Source organism: Sinohyriopsis cumingii, chromosome 2 (genome assembly GCF_028554795.1).
Source record: "Sinohyriopsis cumingii isolate HCF-2022 chromosome 2, ASM2855479v2, whole genome shotgun sequence".
NCBI classification, from domain to species: domain Eukaryota; kingdom Metazoa; phylum Mollusca; class Bivalvia; order Unionida; family Unionidae; genus Sinohyriopsis; species Sinohyriopsis cumingii.
In genome coordinates this window covers 107,689,981-107,707,259 of record NC_142962.1, presented here as the reverse complement: position 1 = coordinate 107,707,259, position 17,279 = coordinate 107,689,981, and the positions used below count along the sequence as shown (strand labels likewise).

Here is a 17,279-nt window from a genome sequence, read left to right as displayed (position 1 = left end):
ACCCAAGCCTTTGTATATTGTCATTAGCTACTCTCAACAGAGTAGGTACATGAAGAGTGGCTGACTGCAGCATGTATTCTGCATCAGGCTACAATGAATGACCATAGCGGCTTCAAGGTTACTCAAAACTGTTGACTCCCACTCAGTAAAATCCAACTTGCAATAATACATTCTTGAGCAAATTTATGAACATTGATGTGAAAAAAAGATATTGAATCATATTCTGTGGTTATTGTAAATTCAGTATAAGTACCTCTATGTTGATATGGTAAAAAAAACGGTGTTCTTGTTTGATTGTTTGATTATTTTATGTCTTTAGTGCCATGCCATAAAGGGCAACATTTATAGGTCAAGACATTTATTTTCTGATTAATTATTAATATTTATATTGGCCACTTGTGACTAATATAAGTTTATAGAAGCAATCTATATAATCATTGATTGCATTTGAATTTTTTCTTTTTAATTATTCAAGATGGGAGTCAGACACAGATGGGAGGAATAAAAGACATTGCTGGTATGAGGATACCTGTCCTGCCTGTTGAGCGGTTTACATATTTTTATGCTGACAGGATTTCTATGTCATCAAGTATTGTAGAAATGAAGTTGATAACTTTAAAAAGTTTCTCATGGAATGGTTTTGACCAGTGTTTAGCAAGTTTAATGATATAAATGTATGCTTGTGTGATTTGGATTAAATATAACAGATATCGTGGGACTGGATTTCCAGCAGACTTATACCAGGTTAGTGATTGTAGGCCCTCTTGGACCTATTGTTTTTATCAGTAAATTATCAAAATCTTTGTTATGTATTTTTCAGGCAATTGGTGGGAATATTGCAACAGCCAGTCCTATATCGGATCTAAACCCTCTCTTCCTGGCAGCTGGTGCCGAACTGGAGATTGTTTCTACCAGTAAGTTCTTCAAAATCTAAAAAGCGTTTTATTTCTTCACAATGACAGTAAATGCCTGTCAGATTTAAAGATTTGATTTTAAAATTCATCAAGAACTGCCTCCACTTATATACTTTTATTAAATGGATATAATGGCAATTAGATATACAACACAACCATACATATTTAGGCTGAAGTGCAAAATTTTTTCCTTTCTGGAACTATATGCATATTAAATGCATAGCTTGCAAAAAATTTAAGCTTGGTACTTTTCCAAAATTAGACTTATTAAAAAATAGCAAATAAAAACAAAGAAAAAATTACTTTTGTGAGGAAAATACATTCTTTATATTTCATACATGAAATACAATTATAATTTTCATAGAGAGTGTGAAATACCAGTCATTATCTTGCCATCAGGTTTAGACAGCTCAGAATCTGTGAACGACAGTGCGTGACAATTTCCCTTTGAAAAAATGATAAGTGGAGATAGGTTCCTACCAAGCGGTTAGGGTTGGTAGCTCAGATGTTTACTTTCTAAGGACCGTGTTAAGATACCCAGGTCAATTTCACTGGGATGGAATTCTGCCCCTTTGAAGTTTACATTGACATGGAGGGAGATGAACAAAGAAAGGTTGAAGTGACCTTTCACAAAGACTTCTGACTTCAGTGCAATAAAATTGAATGCTCAATGCATCCAACTTCAAAGTTCGCTGCAATTCAAAATTTTACACTTCACATTCTGTTTAAATAACATTTATTTTCAAAATGTCCAACATATGCAAAATCGTCCCAACTGGTTTCAACAACCATCATGTGTACACAAAACAAAAAAATCTGTTTATTACGTCACTGCTTTTTGTTTTCTTGATGAGTCTGGTTCCCATATTGGCTTTCATATATTTATAGGTTACTGCATTTGTATGGGAAAATTAGAATGAGTTTATCAGAAGTAATGCTGCATGACCTTGGGAGTGCAGTATATCCATCCGACAAAATGAGTTCATATTTTCCCATACAAATGCAGTAACCTTTTTATTATATGCTCATTTTCTTATTCTACTTAAGGCTTAATTATATACATAAAATACACTACAAGAAACAAAGTAAATGAATGTATGCCATATTCCAAACTAAATAAACAAGCACAGATTCATCATTACACAACAACAACATTATTAATGCGCACATAACTCAGCCCAGATAAATTTGAACTTAGTCATGCGCTAGATGTAAGTTTCGAAAAAAAATGGCATTTTTGTCTACTTAAAATTAAAATTTGGAGTCATATTTTGAATGAATGCGCATTGCAACAAGTTTTCCATTTGATCTGTAATGAATAGATTTTGGTATTTTTATCAATTCTATGAAATTTTGTGATTATGGACTGGATTTATTTATAGTTGACAATTCCACATGAAATACATCAGATTGAAGAAGCGAGGGAGAAGCATATAGACATCTGCAAATGTGTTTCTGTTTCTGTCATTGAATGTTTGAAATCATAATGTGGGAAAAATATGAAGTCTTTGAATAGCAATTATCAAAATGACGCTATGGAATTTAATGCTTATTTCATTTTGAGTGCAGTAAGGAGGATGTAATTGCACTTATATTTGAAATTACAGTACAATTTCGAAATGTGTAATCAAGATTGAGAACCTATGACATGGCTCATGTAATTCGGATTTGCAGAACTAAAGAAAGTACATTTTGAGGAAATTCAGGATGTAAAACTAAGTATATTTTTTTGCCATTCTTATTACCAGCTAAAGAAGACAGTTTATCCCTTGTCACTTGTATGTTATTTGTAAGGACCCTTTCTGGCATCAACTGTATAGCTAAAGTAAATCCGAAAAATGGTATCAAAAAAGTTAACGCGGAATGTGCCAAAGCAGCTGGAATGTGGCAGTCCATGAAACATCTGCTTTACTTCATTCAGAAACAAATTTAATCAACCAAAACATAAACGTCTACTACACGAGTGTACATGATTTGTTTACAAATCAAAAGTGCTGGCGTCTGCATCTATTGTTTGTTTATAATAGAAAGTAGTTCCTTTTTGCACGTGAATGCAATATGAAGGTGTGCAATATCATAAAATATTGAATGATTCTAACAATGTAGAGTTAACGGAGAATAAAATGAGCATATAATAAATCAGTTTATTGTATTTGCTGAAGCTACTGAGGTAAATCAATGCTCTGAACTTCATTATTTTTCAGATGGAGGGAAGCGTAAAATAATAATGGATGACAGATTTTTCCTTGGATATAGAAGTACTACATTGAATGATAATGAAATTCTATTGTCTATCACACTTCCATTCACAAGAAAGGTACACGCTAATGTTCACATGCATCATACATAGAATCACCTTGATGTTTATTATTATTTTGACCCAGAAGCAAAACACACAAGCCAGTTCAAGCAACTGATTTTCTGGCAAATTTCATCAACAGTGAAACCTATTTGAAAGTGCCAAATTTTTGGCAGCTAGCTGCTGGATTTTTCATTTGTTGATACAACAATCTCAGATTTTGGGGAATTTTCAGTTTTAAGGTTTCTGTTATCATTATATGCAATGAAATGAAGCCCATGAAATCAAGGTTTGATAGGATATTAAACATTATGTTATCAATGCATGATTTATGAGACTATTTATTGATATGGTTATTAGAATGATGATGATGACAATTATTAGAATGATGATGATGACAATAATGATAATAGTAATAATAAAAATAATAATAATGATAATAATAATAATAATAATAATAGAAGGCTACATAACTCAAAAAGACAAAGTTAAAGTCAGTATAAGATTGAGGGCTATGAAAAATAATGTAAACTAACGTGCGTTCTTTGAAATAATGTGAGCAATTACAAAAATTAATAAATTACGAAGATATTTATTTCTTGCAGCATGAATACTTCCTTGGATACAAACAGGCTTATCGCAGAGAAGATGATATGGCTACAGTTAATGCTGGAATGCGAGTTCTGTTTGAGGAGGACACTAATATTGTTAAGGACATGACTTTGGCCTATGGAGGAATGGCAGCCATTACTGTCATTGCCAAGCAGTCGATGAGAAAGGCTGTGGGAAGGTCAGCAAGCTAAGCTTTTAAATTGAGAAAAGCGGGAGCTAAAAGAAGCTTAATTTCAATATTAAATTTATCTTTTAAAATGTTAATGGAAATGTGTATCATTGATATATGCAGTAAATTTGTTGATAGAATGTACTTGACCTTATTTATTTTTATAATTACAGATTAATATGATAATATGATGATCCATTTATTAGATCTACATGCACATCAAGTACCATGTGATTGTTTTTAATTGACTGTTATGGTTACTCCTTATATATTACTCAAAAGTTATAAAACTAGGTACAAAGTTGTGTCATATGGTTTGACTTTCATGAAAATGGTACCTCTTGGACTTTCATTATGGATGCCACTTTGACCATCTTCAAAAACTGGTTATCACTTCTACTTCTGAATGGATGGTCATATTGACATAGAATTTTCATGAATAACACCTGCTCTCATCTCAAGATGGCTGTAAAAAAAATCCACCAATCTGATGTTCAGCATGGCTGCCATCTTGAAAATCTTGACATTGCTTCACCTCCAAAACAGATGGCTGTATTGACATGGGTTTTACATAAAGACCTTTTATGATATGTAATTGTGCTAAAAATGGTTTATGATATGATGTCCAATATGGCTGTCATGGCAGCCATTTTGAAAGTCTTGATATCAATATTCTTCTTGAATGACTGTTCATGAAAAGACCAGTTATATAATATAGATGGTCCTAAATGGAAAGATGGTCACCATGACTGTCACCTTGAAACCTTGTCATTGTTACTCATTCTACACAGATGGTCATATTGTGAGGTTTTCACTATTTACCTCTTATGATAATATTGATTTTCCTAAATAATAATAATAATAATAATGAAGGTAACACAGTTAGCTAAGAACTAATCTACCTCGAGACCTTCATACAAAGGAATTTATTTATTTTAGCTGCATCTCTGAAGCCACTGGATATATTGGGCTTGGAAGAAGGAAATAGAGTGGGCATTTCTAATCTCAATGGAATACTATTCCAGAGCAAAGTTCCAGAGTATTAGAAACTTTTTTTAAAAATAATTCCTTATTTGGTTTGGGAATTTTATACTGTTTGGTAGACATGGATTGCAGGTGGGGAGTATTACCAGGTAGCCTATACTGAAATAGTGATTGTAAATATTCAGGAGCACTATTATTGGAGATCCTGTACATTATTTGGCTTTTCTCAAATGGATTCGATCTGTAATAGGTAATATTTTTAACTTGCCAGCTAAATTTTCTGTGCATTCTTTCTGGATTGATATTAGCCCAAATACTCTTTTTTGAAGATGTGCCAGCTTTGCTATGATTTTGTCACTTGAATTACCCCATACTGTATTACAGTAGTCTAAATAGGGTTGTATGTACCTGTTATAAAATAGTTTTCTGTGCCGTTCAGGGAGAAAATGTCTTATCCTACTGAGAATCCATAAACTTTAATTTACTTTTTTTCTGATATTTTTGATATGCTCAGTCCATCATAGGTTATTATCAACCAAAACACCATGTAGTCTATCATGACAGACCATTTACAAATTTTTATCTTTCCATCTCAGACATTGTTCATCACTATCAAGGATTTCATGATCCACCATGTACAAAGCTTTCCTAAAATCTACAAATAGAATACAGATCCTATTATTCTACCTTGGTCAAGTGCTTGAAGCCATTTCTCAGTTAGGGAGATGAAGGCAGTCTCACTTGAATGTTTCTGGCTAAAGCCTGATTGATTAGGGTGTAACAGCATGTGTTTGGTTAAATATGACCTGAATGAGTCATGGACATGTTTTTCAATCAGTTTTGACAAGTTTGGTAGTATTGAGATTGGTCGGTAGTTATTAGAATTATCTTTAGAACTGGAATTGTGAATAGGAATTACTTTTTCAGTTTTCCATATTTTGGGGACAGATGATGTTGCAATATTTTAATTGATTATGAATGTTATACTAGCTAAAATAGCAGAGGCAGAAGATTTAATGAGTCTTGGACCAATTTTGATCAAGTCCTGTAGCTTTCTTGGTATCAAGTTCACTGAGAAATTTTTTAAAGAAAGTTTTTTGATACTGATGGAATAAACATACCTCCTTAGCAATTTTAATGCTGCAGAACTTTTTCAGTTCATTAAAGTTGTTTTCCATCACTGGTTCTTTTAGTTTTGTGGTGAAAAAAGTATTGAAAACATTTGCAATGTCAGTGTCAGCAGTGACTATGGTGTCATTTACCAGATGTGAGTAAATTTTATTTGTCTGATCTTTGTGTGTTCCTCCAATGAGTTCATTGAAGACTTTCCAAATAGAGTTTGTGTTGCTGTTTTTGTTTTAAAGCAATGATTGATAATAAGTTTTTTAAACTTTTTTAATAATACTTGTTATTTTATTTCTCCACACTTTATGTTGTGCATGGTTTCCCATAGCCTGGAATTGGTCTTGTGTTTTCATAGCATCTAGGATTTCAGTAGTAAGCCAATTAGGTTGGATTTAATTCTTTACTTGATGTACTTTAAGTGGTGAATGCTTAGAGACTACATCCATTAAAAAGTCAGTCCACACCCTCAGAGCTTCATCGATGTCATCCAAATTTTGGATCATATTCCATGGAATTTTATATAGGTCATTGAGAAATTGTTCTTCATTAAAAATTTTAAACAGTCTGTAAGTGATTATTTTGTGTGTATTTTTCTTATTTCTCTTGCATTTAACCTTTCTTGTCAAAAAAGTAGGATAGTGGTCGTACAGACCAACATTCATTACATTAACACAAGCCACATTATCTGGTAGGTTGGTATAAATGTGATCAATAAGAGTGCTTGATTTTTCTGTTACCCATGTGGGCTCATTTACCAGCTGGTCTAGGCCTAATGATTCAATAAATTCAATCCAGTTGTTTCTTATCTGAGTATTGAGAAGGTCCTTATTAAATCACCGAGTATATATGTTTCTTTCTCCTGTGCAATAACATTTTCCATTTGTTTCAAAAAGTTATCATTCCAAATTGCTTTGGAGGAAGGTGGCCTATAAATGAAACCAACTAGGAATAATTTTTGCAATATTTTGAGAAATTTCCACCAAGATACTCTCAATTTTGTGTGTCTCCAAGTCAAGTTGCCTTTCTGCATTTACATCTTCCCTAATGTATACAACAAGACCTCCCATCACTGTCTCTCTTTCCCTGCATAATGGTTTATTGTAGCCTTGAGTGAAATAGATTATCATTGTGGTTAGCATTTAATTTGGTTTCAGCGAGTCCTAAAACATGTATATCATTATTTTCCTTGGAAGACAACATTAACTTAATCTGGTCTATTTTACCCACTATACCTTGTACATTTAAGTGATCTATGTCAAAACCTTTTGTATTTAGTTTCATATCAATTATATGTATGTCATCATGCAATGGGGTACTCACTGAGATTGTATCCATTCTACTTTTATCATTGACATCCTATTTCCATATTTAAATGTTCATACATCTTAGCATCTTCAAAGTCACATACAGACCCTCAAAATCAGTTAACTTTTGCATTTACAATATAGTATCCATTGAATAGTTAGAGTCAAGAATCTCACATGGTACATTGTATTATGGTAGTGGCATGACTACCAATACATTGTAATATGATAGTTGTTGTTGTTGTTGTTGTGGGGTTTAACGCCATTTTTCAGCACACGATAGGCTATATATGGCGGCCAGTATTAATGGTGGAGGAAGAACCCGGGAAAACCCCAGAAAGAACCACCGACCCACGAGAAGCTACTGGCATGCTTTCTCACATACCTACATTGGCTGAATCTGAGACTCGAACCGGCGCAGACAGAGGTGAGATGGCAGTGATCCGTAACGGAGAACGCTTTAGACCACTCGGCCACTTGGGGCCCCCTGTAATATGATAGTGGCATGACTACCAATACATTGTAATATGATAGTGGCATGACTACCAATAAAGCTGTCAATTGGCAACCATCTTGAAAATCTTGTTATCACTAGTTCTTGTCAATGGATGTTGCATCAAAAGGATAATGGGGTTTTCACCATTTGAAATTTTATAATGTCTAGTTGGTCCTAAATGAAAATGGTACCAGTTTCACATCTTATATGGCGACAATGGTAACCATCATGAAAATTCTATCATTACTCCTCCTCAATGGATGTTCACATCTACATGGGGTTTTCTCTGAAAGAATATCCTATAAAGTTGATCCTAAAACATGGTGCCTGGTTAACCTCCATCATGACCTTGATGCTAGCCATTTTGAAAATCTTTTATTGTTGTTTGTTTTGACTAAAATATTTTGTACTAGTTTTACTTAGTCCCATTTGAAAATGGTGTTAATCTAATCTCAAAATAGGTTGCTGCTGCAGTCATTTTTTAAATCTTGGTATTGCATAGGTCTCCTTCTGACCACAAAGTTGTGTCTGTTTTAAACACTTGGTCTAAAAAGAATATAGAACCAATATTACCTACCAGTAATTCTTTAGTAAATTGTTATCCACTCATGTTGGTCATCCATTACATGCTACCTAGGTTGACCATGTTATGTAGTGAATGTGGTGGTTTGCTATTTTGTGTGCATGGATTGTACAATACAGAAATTAATTTAAAATGACCTACTGAAAAGCAGGAATATGCTTGTCATGGATCTATTATTGAGGTTGGGACAGTAATCAAATTGGAGATTACTTTTCAAATTAAGCAGGACATGTGGGTTCTAGGTATCTGTTAAAATTTAGATATAAAAATCTTGGTCCTGGTTAGGAATTAACACTGAAACCAAAACCATCTAACCTTAACTTGCTTTTAATATATGTAAATATTATTCATATTGCATGACAATTAAGACATACTACATTATTGTTTATGACAGGCTTGATTTCAAATCACTGATGTTTGTACTTTGAGTTTGAAGATGATCATGACATCATTGGCTGGTTCGGTCTCTGTGAGTATGCGAGTTGTTGATTAGACCAATATCTGCTCAGAACTGTCTGTAGTACACTCAACAGAAGATACTGTCTGGGTTTGCTTCATCAATAGAGAATGTGCTCCTTTCTTGCTTCATACTATCTCTGCAGTTCTCCTCCGTTTAAGATCAGTAACTCCAGTATGGATGAAACTCTGCTAAATGTAGCGATCCTGTATGAGATCTTCCTACAATTCAGGGTTGAAGTGTCGTCAAGGATGACTTGAGGAAATGCTTGAGGTGTTTCTTCTTCACATTCTCAGAGAAGATCTTGGGTAGCTGCTCTTTTGTCATTCTGGTGACCTTAACTGTCCATCTCAACTGTGATTTTATCAGCAGTGTGGATGCATGGAATGCTGCTCATGTTAGAATCTGGGAACCAGTCTCTGGCAGCTCATGTGAAAATGGCATGGCTTCTTGGTGTGGCATCTGTACACAGTCCAGGCTTCACAACTATATATTGGGGTCGGCAACACAATGGTTCTGTATACATTAAGTATTGGTCTCACAATCAGTATCAAGAGCTGGTGCTACACCAACCTGCACCAGTAAAGCCTTATGTAGAGTCTTAGACCATCATAGTAAATGGTCAAGCCCTCATGGCAGTGGACAAATGCGCCTATCTCAGCAGCAAATGGTTCTGTACAGTCCACATTAATGGTATAATTGCTGAAGTAAGTGTAGCCTTTGACACATGCAAATGTATGGGAGCACAGAGGTATCAGTCTACAAATAAAACATATGGTCTTCAAAGCCCTTGTGTTGCCTACATGAAATAACCATGTATCCTCAGTTGTGATAATTAGGAGGTACATACACCTCCAACCACAAATTTGAATTGGAATGCAGAGACCTTAAAGTAAGGCCATAACAAAGATTTATCTGTTGCACCAACTATATTATGTAGATGCCAACTGAAATATATTTAAAATTATTATGTTATCAAATATGGTCAGATATGAAGGAGTTTTGGCATACAGTATTACTCATACTTGAATGAAAATATTAGGAGTCATAGGTTTCATTGATACCAGCAGAGGTCATGCTACCAGGTGAAGTGGGCAACTAAGTCACCTAAAAAATGTAAACTTCGTCTTCTTCTGTTATGAAAGCAAAAACGACTTCGGCATGTGATTTTTTTAGAGGTACATTGACTGACCATACTTTTCGAGATGCCCCCCTTGCCTTAGCCAGGTTAGTTCTAGTGTTGAGTTGTAGCAAAATGTATTCGTCAAATCATCAGTGGCAGCTAGGCCTAGTTTTGATATCAGTTATGTTGACAAACAAACTCTTGCACATTCACAGGCTGACCATTAACCCTTTCCTGAGTCAGTTAGCAACTATCACTGTCTGATTTCTGCATGTTATCCTTTGATGATAAAAACATACTGGTGTTTCAAAACTTTAACAGTAATATCTAAATAGCATTTTGTGTTTTAAGAACATAATCGGTTGTCTAGATATTTGAACTGCCTCTTGTACATTATTTAGTTTGAAACTGTAAGCGAACCAGTAACAGGGAAATATATCGCTGTGTGTAGGAAGTGCCAGTTTATTAGATTGTCTGTTTTCATAAATCGTCATGCAAATATATTCAGAAAAATATACAACTGATAGAATTTAGCAAAGCCTAGGTATTATTTTATTAAAGAGTTAACTCTAAAATGCAATTATGTAGGTCAGAAACATATGGGACAATGCTATCTTGTGGAATTTGTGAGAAGCACTGTAAGTTGTTTTTTGTCTTGACTCGTCTTTGTGAAAATATGGAAAAAAGCAGTGAAGCAGATACTATTTAATCAATGCCTAAAATTGCTAAAGGTACATAGACAAATAAATAAATCATAAATTTGCAATCGTATCAATGGACTATTGAAATGGAACTATATAAAATGAGTGGTAATATTACACAAACCATTCCTTCTAAAAATAATGCACTCACATGTCTATGTTGATTTAGTTGGAAAGAAGGGTTATCATTCAACTATAAAAGAGCCATGTCTGTAATTGTACCCATTTTAGCATGTTAAGTATGAATAGTTAAGTAATGTTTTATCATCAACAAAGAAATTTGGACAAACAGTATGATCTGAAGACACATGTGCATTTGCCCTCATGTACATGGTACAGGGGTTGTTTCAAACACTTTTAGAAATCTTTTAGTTTGAGTGCCATTTCTGTGAACTTCTAGAAAGTATTAAAAAATGATTCTGGGTTACATTGATTAAGCATTTTTACTAACATGCAATTATAATAATGTAATCTGGTTTCTCAGTTAAAATTTGCTACAAAGTAGTTTCTGTTATTCTCTTTTAAGGTCATATAGCCAAAAAACTCAGAAAATTTTCTACTTGAAAATAAAGTACTGCTTAAATCCAATGTTAAATGCAAATATGAATACTGGGAAATAGAGGGCATAATTCAAATAAGAGAACACACTTTATATATATATATATATATATATATATATATATATATATATATATATATATATATATATATATATATATATATATATATATATATATATATATATATATATATATATTTTTGCATTTCTTTCTTCACCTCCCTGTTGAGCTCTCACTTCTCCCTGTTCTGTCCAAAAGGAGAAGATAAAATTCATGTCTAGCTTGACCTCTGGCCACTGGGTATTTAAGATATTCAGAGTTTGCACAGAAAGACTTTTAAAGTCTCAAACAGTCTTTGTTTAAATATAGTTTGCATCCACAGATTTGGTCATCATATGAAGTGACCAGGATACAGAGGTTTATTTACATAAAGAATGCTCTTCAGTGATCAAAATATGTGGCTACTAATTTGAGAAATCCAGATGACAGAGGGGTTTGTTTATGAAAGTAAATAAGCAAAAGTGTCTTTGAGATGATAGTATGGCTTGACCCACAACACATAATAACTAATGTATAGACATGATGACTCAGCAGTTATCAGAAGAGACATGTGTTGACTCTAGTGCGAATATCACATATGCTTAACTCACTGAAAGCAAGTGAAGAAAAATAAATAGGTAAATTTTAACAAATCTGGTGACAAAAGCCATGTAGCTCATTGTGATCTGGACAGTTAAACATCAGCCATTACTTGAAAGACTTGTTCATATCTGGTGTGAAGCCAGGCATCACATTGTGATATGGACAGTTAAACATCAGCCATTACTTGAAAGATTTGTTCATATCTGATGTGAAGCCATGCATCACATTGTGATATGGACAGTTACACATCAGCCATTACTTGAAAGACTTGTTCATATCTGGTGTGAAGCCAGGCATCACATTGTGATATGGACAGTTAAACATCAGCCATTACTTGAAAGATTTGTTCATATCTGGTATGAAGCCATGCCTCACATTGTGATATGGACAGTTACACATCAGCCATTACTTGAAAGATTTGTTCATATTTGATGTGAAGCCATGCATCACATTGTGATATGGACAGTTACACATCAGCCATTACTTGAAAGATTTGTTCATATCTGATGTGAAGCCATGCATCACATTGTGATATGGACAGTTACACATCAGCCATTACTTGAAAGATTTGTTCATATCTGGTATGAAGCCATGCCTCACATTGTGATATGGACAGTTACACGTCAGCCATTACTTGAAAGATTTGTTCATATCTGGTATGAAGCCATGCATCACATTGTGATATGGACAGTTACACATCAGCCATTACTTGAAAGATTTGTTCATATCTGGTATGAAGCCATGCCTCACATGTCTATGGAATTCAAAAGACCTCAGAACTATCATACACTTAAAAGAGACCTGAAGTAGCTTAGTTGCTTGGGCATCAGATTAAAACTCTGTGGGAGGTGGGATCCATATTTGCCCATGCAAGCCTTCATTGGCTGTCTGAGTGTGTTCTTAGGAAAGGCACTTAGCTTCCATTTCATCAGCATGACATAATATATGCATTGAACGTACCAATACAAACCTGCAACAAACAATGAAAAATTGAAATCAAAACTTTGGCCACGAGTACACAGAGATTCTTCACTGCTTTAACTTATGAGAACATTATAGGATAGAATTACTGTTAATGAAAGATAGCCTCAAGGTAGATTAGTTCTTAGCTAATTGTGTTACCCTCTTTAAATAAGGTCATTATTGTTGTTATTATTATTATACTTGACTTTTCATGTTATCCGCATTTCCAATTTTATCTTGTCATTCCAACTATGTTTCTTGAAACACGTTTCTGCTGCAGTTACAAGGTTAGTGTTACTATTATGATTGATTTTATTTACTACATGACGGTTTTCATATAATTGTCTTTTTCACTCATATACCTACAGGTCATGGGATGATGATTTAGTACAGGACATGTGTCACTGGCTTGCAGATGACCTCCCCCTAGCACCTGGAGCACCAGGGGGCATGGTGGAGTATCGCCGAACACTCACTACTAGTTTCTTCTTTAAATTTTACCTCACGGTCCAGCTACAGCTCCAAACAATGGTCGGTAGTTGAAGAATGCTGAAAAGACATGATCTGTAACATATCTATTCTTGCACAGATATTGGAGAAAGAATTGTTAGGCCTTATTTTCTTTTTATAATTGGACTTGGATTATTGAAGTTGAATTTTAGTAACAGTGATTCTGTTGTTTCAAAGCATTCTTGGATAAATGTATTACAAATATTATGGATAATAAGAATTAAAATTCAAATGAATATAATTGTAAAATGGTAGAGTGAAAAAATGTTATCACTTCTAGATTTGATTAATTTATTGGGACACAAAAATATTTTTCTTTATGTACCACTTTATAAAACATTTTCAGCAAACATCTGCCTTATGAAACATCAGCTTCTACCAAGTAATTTATTTTCACATATTCAAGACATCCTACCATTCTGCCTTATATTCAATTACTTTAGCACACCAAGTCCAAGGATCGTGTTCCTTCATCCTATAAGAGTGCCACATCAGTATTTTATCGTGACCCACCCAAGAGTTCCCAGATTTACGAGGAAGTGGCTTCAGGACAACTTCCCATGGACCCAGTTGGTCGAGCCTTACCTCATGTAGCTGCCATTAAACACGTCACAGGGGAGGCCATTTATGTTGATGATATGCCCAGATTTAAAAGTAAGGAATTGTTTGACATACTGCCTAGTACCCATAATTTGAGTTCCATTTAGCCAGTAATTTAAATGTCTTGAGTTGTATCAGTTCTTTATTCAAAACTTCAGTTTTCAAAAATCAAACTTCAATATCTGGCTGTTGGCTGCATCTGATGTTGTTTCTTAATGATAGTGGTTTTAGTCTGATTAAGGAGACTGGATTGTACATTTTAATGAACTGTGCACACATTTATTTATATGGGTATACATTTTCATGGTTTTGCAAGATAGAAGGGAACACATATTAATTAATGCTTAAATCAACAAATTTATTTTGCCCTCATTGTTAATTCAGTATGCCCTCATTGTTAATTCAATATCCCCTCATCATGTATTTAATATGCCTTCAATGTGAATTCAGTATGCCCTCATTGTGAAATCAGTATGCCCTCATCATGAATTTAATATGCCCTCACTGTTAGTTCAATATGACCTTATTGTGAAATCAGTATGCCCTCATTGTTAATTCAGTATGCCCTCATCATGAATTTAATATGCCCTCATTGTGAATTCAGCATGCCCTCATTGTGAATTTAATATGCCCTCATTGTTAATTCAGTATGCCCTCATTGTTAATTCAATATGCCCTCATCATGAATTTAATATGCCCTCATTGTGAATTCAGTTGCCCTCATTGTGAATTTAATATGCCCTCATTGTTAATTCAGTATGCCCTCATTGTTAATTCAATATGCCCTCATCATGTATTTAATATACCCTCATTGTGAATTCAGTATGCCCTCATTGTGAAATCAATATGCCCTCATCTTGAATTTAATATGCCCTCAATGTTAGTTCAATATGCCCTTATTGTGAAATCAGTATGCCCTCATTGTGAATTTAATATGCCCAGATCGTTAGTTCAATATGCCCTCATTGTGAAATCAGTATGCCCTCATCATGTATTTAATATGCCCTCATTGTGAATTCAGTATGCCTTCATTGTGAATTTAATATGCCCAGATCGTTAGTTCAGTATGCCCTCATTGTGAAATCAATATGCCCTCATCATGAATTTAATATGCCCTCATTGTGAATTCAGTATGCCCTCATTGTGAATTTAATATTGCCCTCATCGTTAGTTCAATATGCCCTCATTGTGAAATCAATATGCCCTCATCATGAATTTAATATGCCCTCATTGTGAATTCAGTATGCCCTCATCATGACTTTAATATGCCCTCACTGTTAATTCAGTATGCCCTCATTGTGAAATCAATATGCCTTCAATGAGTTTAATATGCCCTCATTGTTAGTTCAGTATGATTCAATATGCCCTCATTGTTAATTCAATATGCCTTCATTGTGAATTTAATATGCCTTCATTGTGAATTCAGTATGCCCTCATCATGAATTTAATATTGCCCTCATTGTTAATTCAGTATGCCCTCAATGTGAAATCAATATGCCTTCATTGTGAATTTAATATGCCCTAATTGTTAATTCAATATGCCCTAATTGTTAATTCAATATGCTCTCATTGTGAATTCAATATGCCTTTACTGTGAATTCAATATGCCCTCATTGTGAAATTAAAATGCCCTCACTGTGAATTCAATATGCCCTCATTATTAATTCAGTATTCCCACATTGTTAATTCAGTATTCCCTCATTGTGAATTCAATATGCCTTTACTGTGAATTCAGTATGCCCTCATTGTGAAATTAAAATGCCCTCATTGTGAATTCAATATGCCCTCATTGTTAATTCAGTATTCCCACATTGTTAATTCAGTATGCCCTCATTGTGAATTCAATATGCCCTCATTGTGAAATCAATTGTGATCATCTAGATTGCCTTGTGTTTATTGTTACACCTCTCTGATCATAAATATAGTAACAGAAAGAAGCAAAATCAACAAATTTTGTAAAGCTTGACAAATTAATTATCAAGATTATTAAATGAAAAGTCAAAGGGAACTTACATTATTATGAACTGATTCTGGAATAACCCTGAACAAGTTCTTTTCAAGTCCAGTAGAATGAAAAGTTCCATATAGTTTTCAGATTCATGAATAAACTGGTCCACCAACATTCCTGACATTATCCAAAACTCCTTTGAATAATTCACAATAGTTCCAAAATATTATTATAGTCCAATGAGCACTTTCTATTTCCACTAAATAATCCCAAAAAGAAATGTTTTTCTTCTCAAATAATCTCTAAATACAATATTAAAAACCATCTACAGACTTGATGTTACAACAAGAACACAAGAAATAAAAATAAATAATTTGCCAGTCTGAGATACTTATATACAAACAGCTAAAACACATATGCTATCAATACTACTACATGACATATTGCACTCTTCCAACATTGTAAAATTACTCACTTTCAATACATATGTAAACATTTATTTATAGCTCCTTTGCAATTTTATGTTCTTTAATGTCTTAAAGTAGAACCTAGGCACATACAGAATTTCAGCTAAAGATAATCATTACAACTTATATACATGAATGAAAATTACAAAAACAATATTAGTAGTAGAGTATCCACCTCAGACATGGGAGGTCATGGGTTTTAAACCTGGCTGAGTCGCACCAAAGACTTACAAAAATGGTACTAACAGCTGCCTCACTAAGCACTCAGTATTAAGAGGTTAGTGTTAGGACTGGTCAGCCTGGTGTCAGGATAATGGGACTGGGTGGGACATCATGATATATGTCTGTGGCATGATGCCCCAGAGCTAGACATCAATATAAAGTGCCACACTGCAGACATCATAGCAGTATGACTGGAAAATTGTTAAAGCTATGTTAAAAATCCAATTCACACACACACACATTTTTTTATAAATGTGTTGCCTTGTATGAGGGTCTCATGGTAGATTACTTCTTCAGTCAACTGTATTACCCTCTTTAAATAAAGTAATTTTATTATTATTATTATTATTATCATGCCCTAATCAACACATACTGCAAAACCCAATGCTAAAGCACATGGACATATTTTCAAGCAGTCAACCTAAAGGTGTGATCCAGTACAAACCAGATTGAATGTCAGGCACTATGATGTCACAATGAAAGCTATGCATGTTGAAAATAAAATTTGTACTACCTTATATTGTGTCACTAGACTCGCCTCACTATTTATACCCAGATTAATACCTGGCCACCATTGTAAAGACCATAACAATCAAATAT

General features: G+C 34.0%; 1 protein-coding gene across 1 annotated transcript in view; it reads left to right on the top strand.

Annotated features, from left to right (window-relative positions):
* Positions 1 to 17,279, top strand: part of LOC149805584 (xanthine dehydrogenase/oxidase-like) — a 196,360-nt gene that overhangs the window by 50,765 nt on the left and 128,316 nt on the right. Inside the window, exons 11-15 of the mRNA XM_089950219.1 lie at positions 821 to 914; positions 3,119 to 3,231; positions 3,819 to 4,003; positions 13,301 to 13,463; positions 13,886 to 14,096. Coding sequence (XP_089806345.1) covers positions 821 to 914; positions 3,119 to 3,231; positions 3,819 to 4,003; positions 13,301 to 13,463; positions 13,886 to 14,096 — 766 coding nt within the window. The remainder of the gene's footprint in view (positions 1 to 820; positions 915 to 3,118; positions 3,232 to 3,818; positions 4,004 to 13,300; positions 13,464 to 13,885; positions 14,097 to 17,279) is intronic.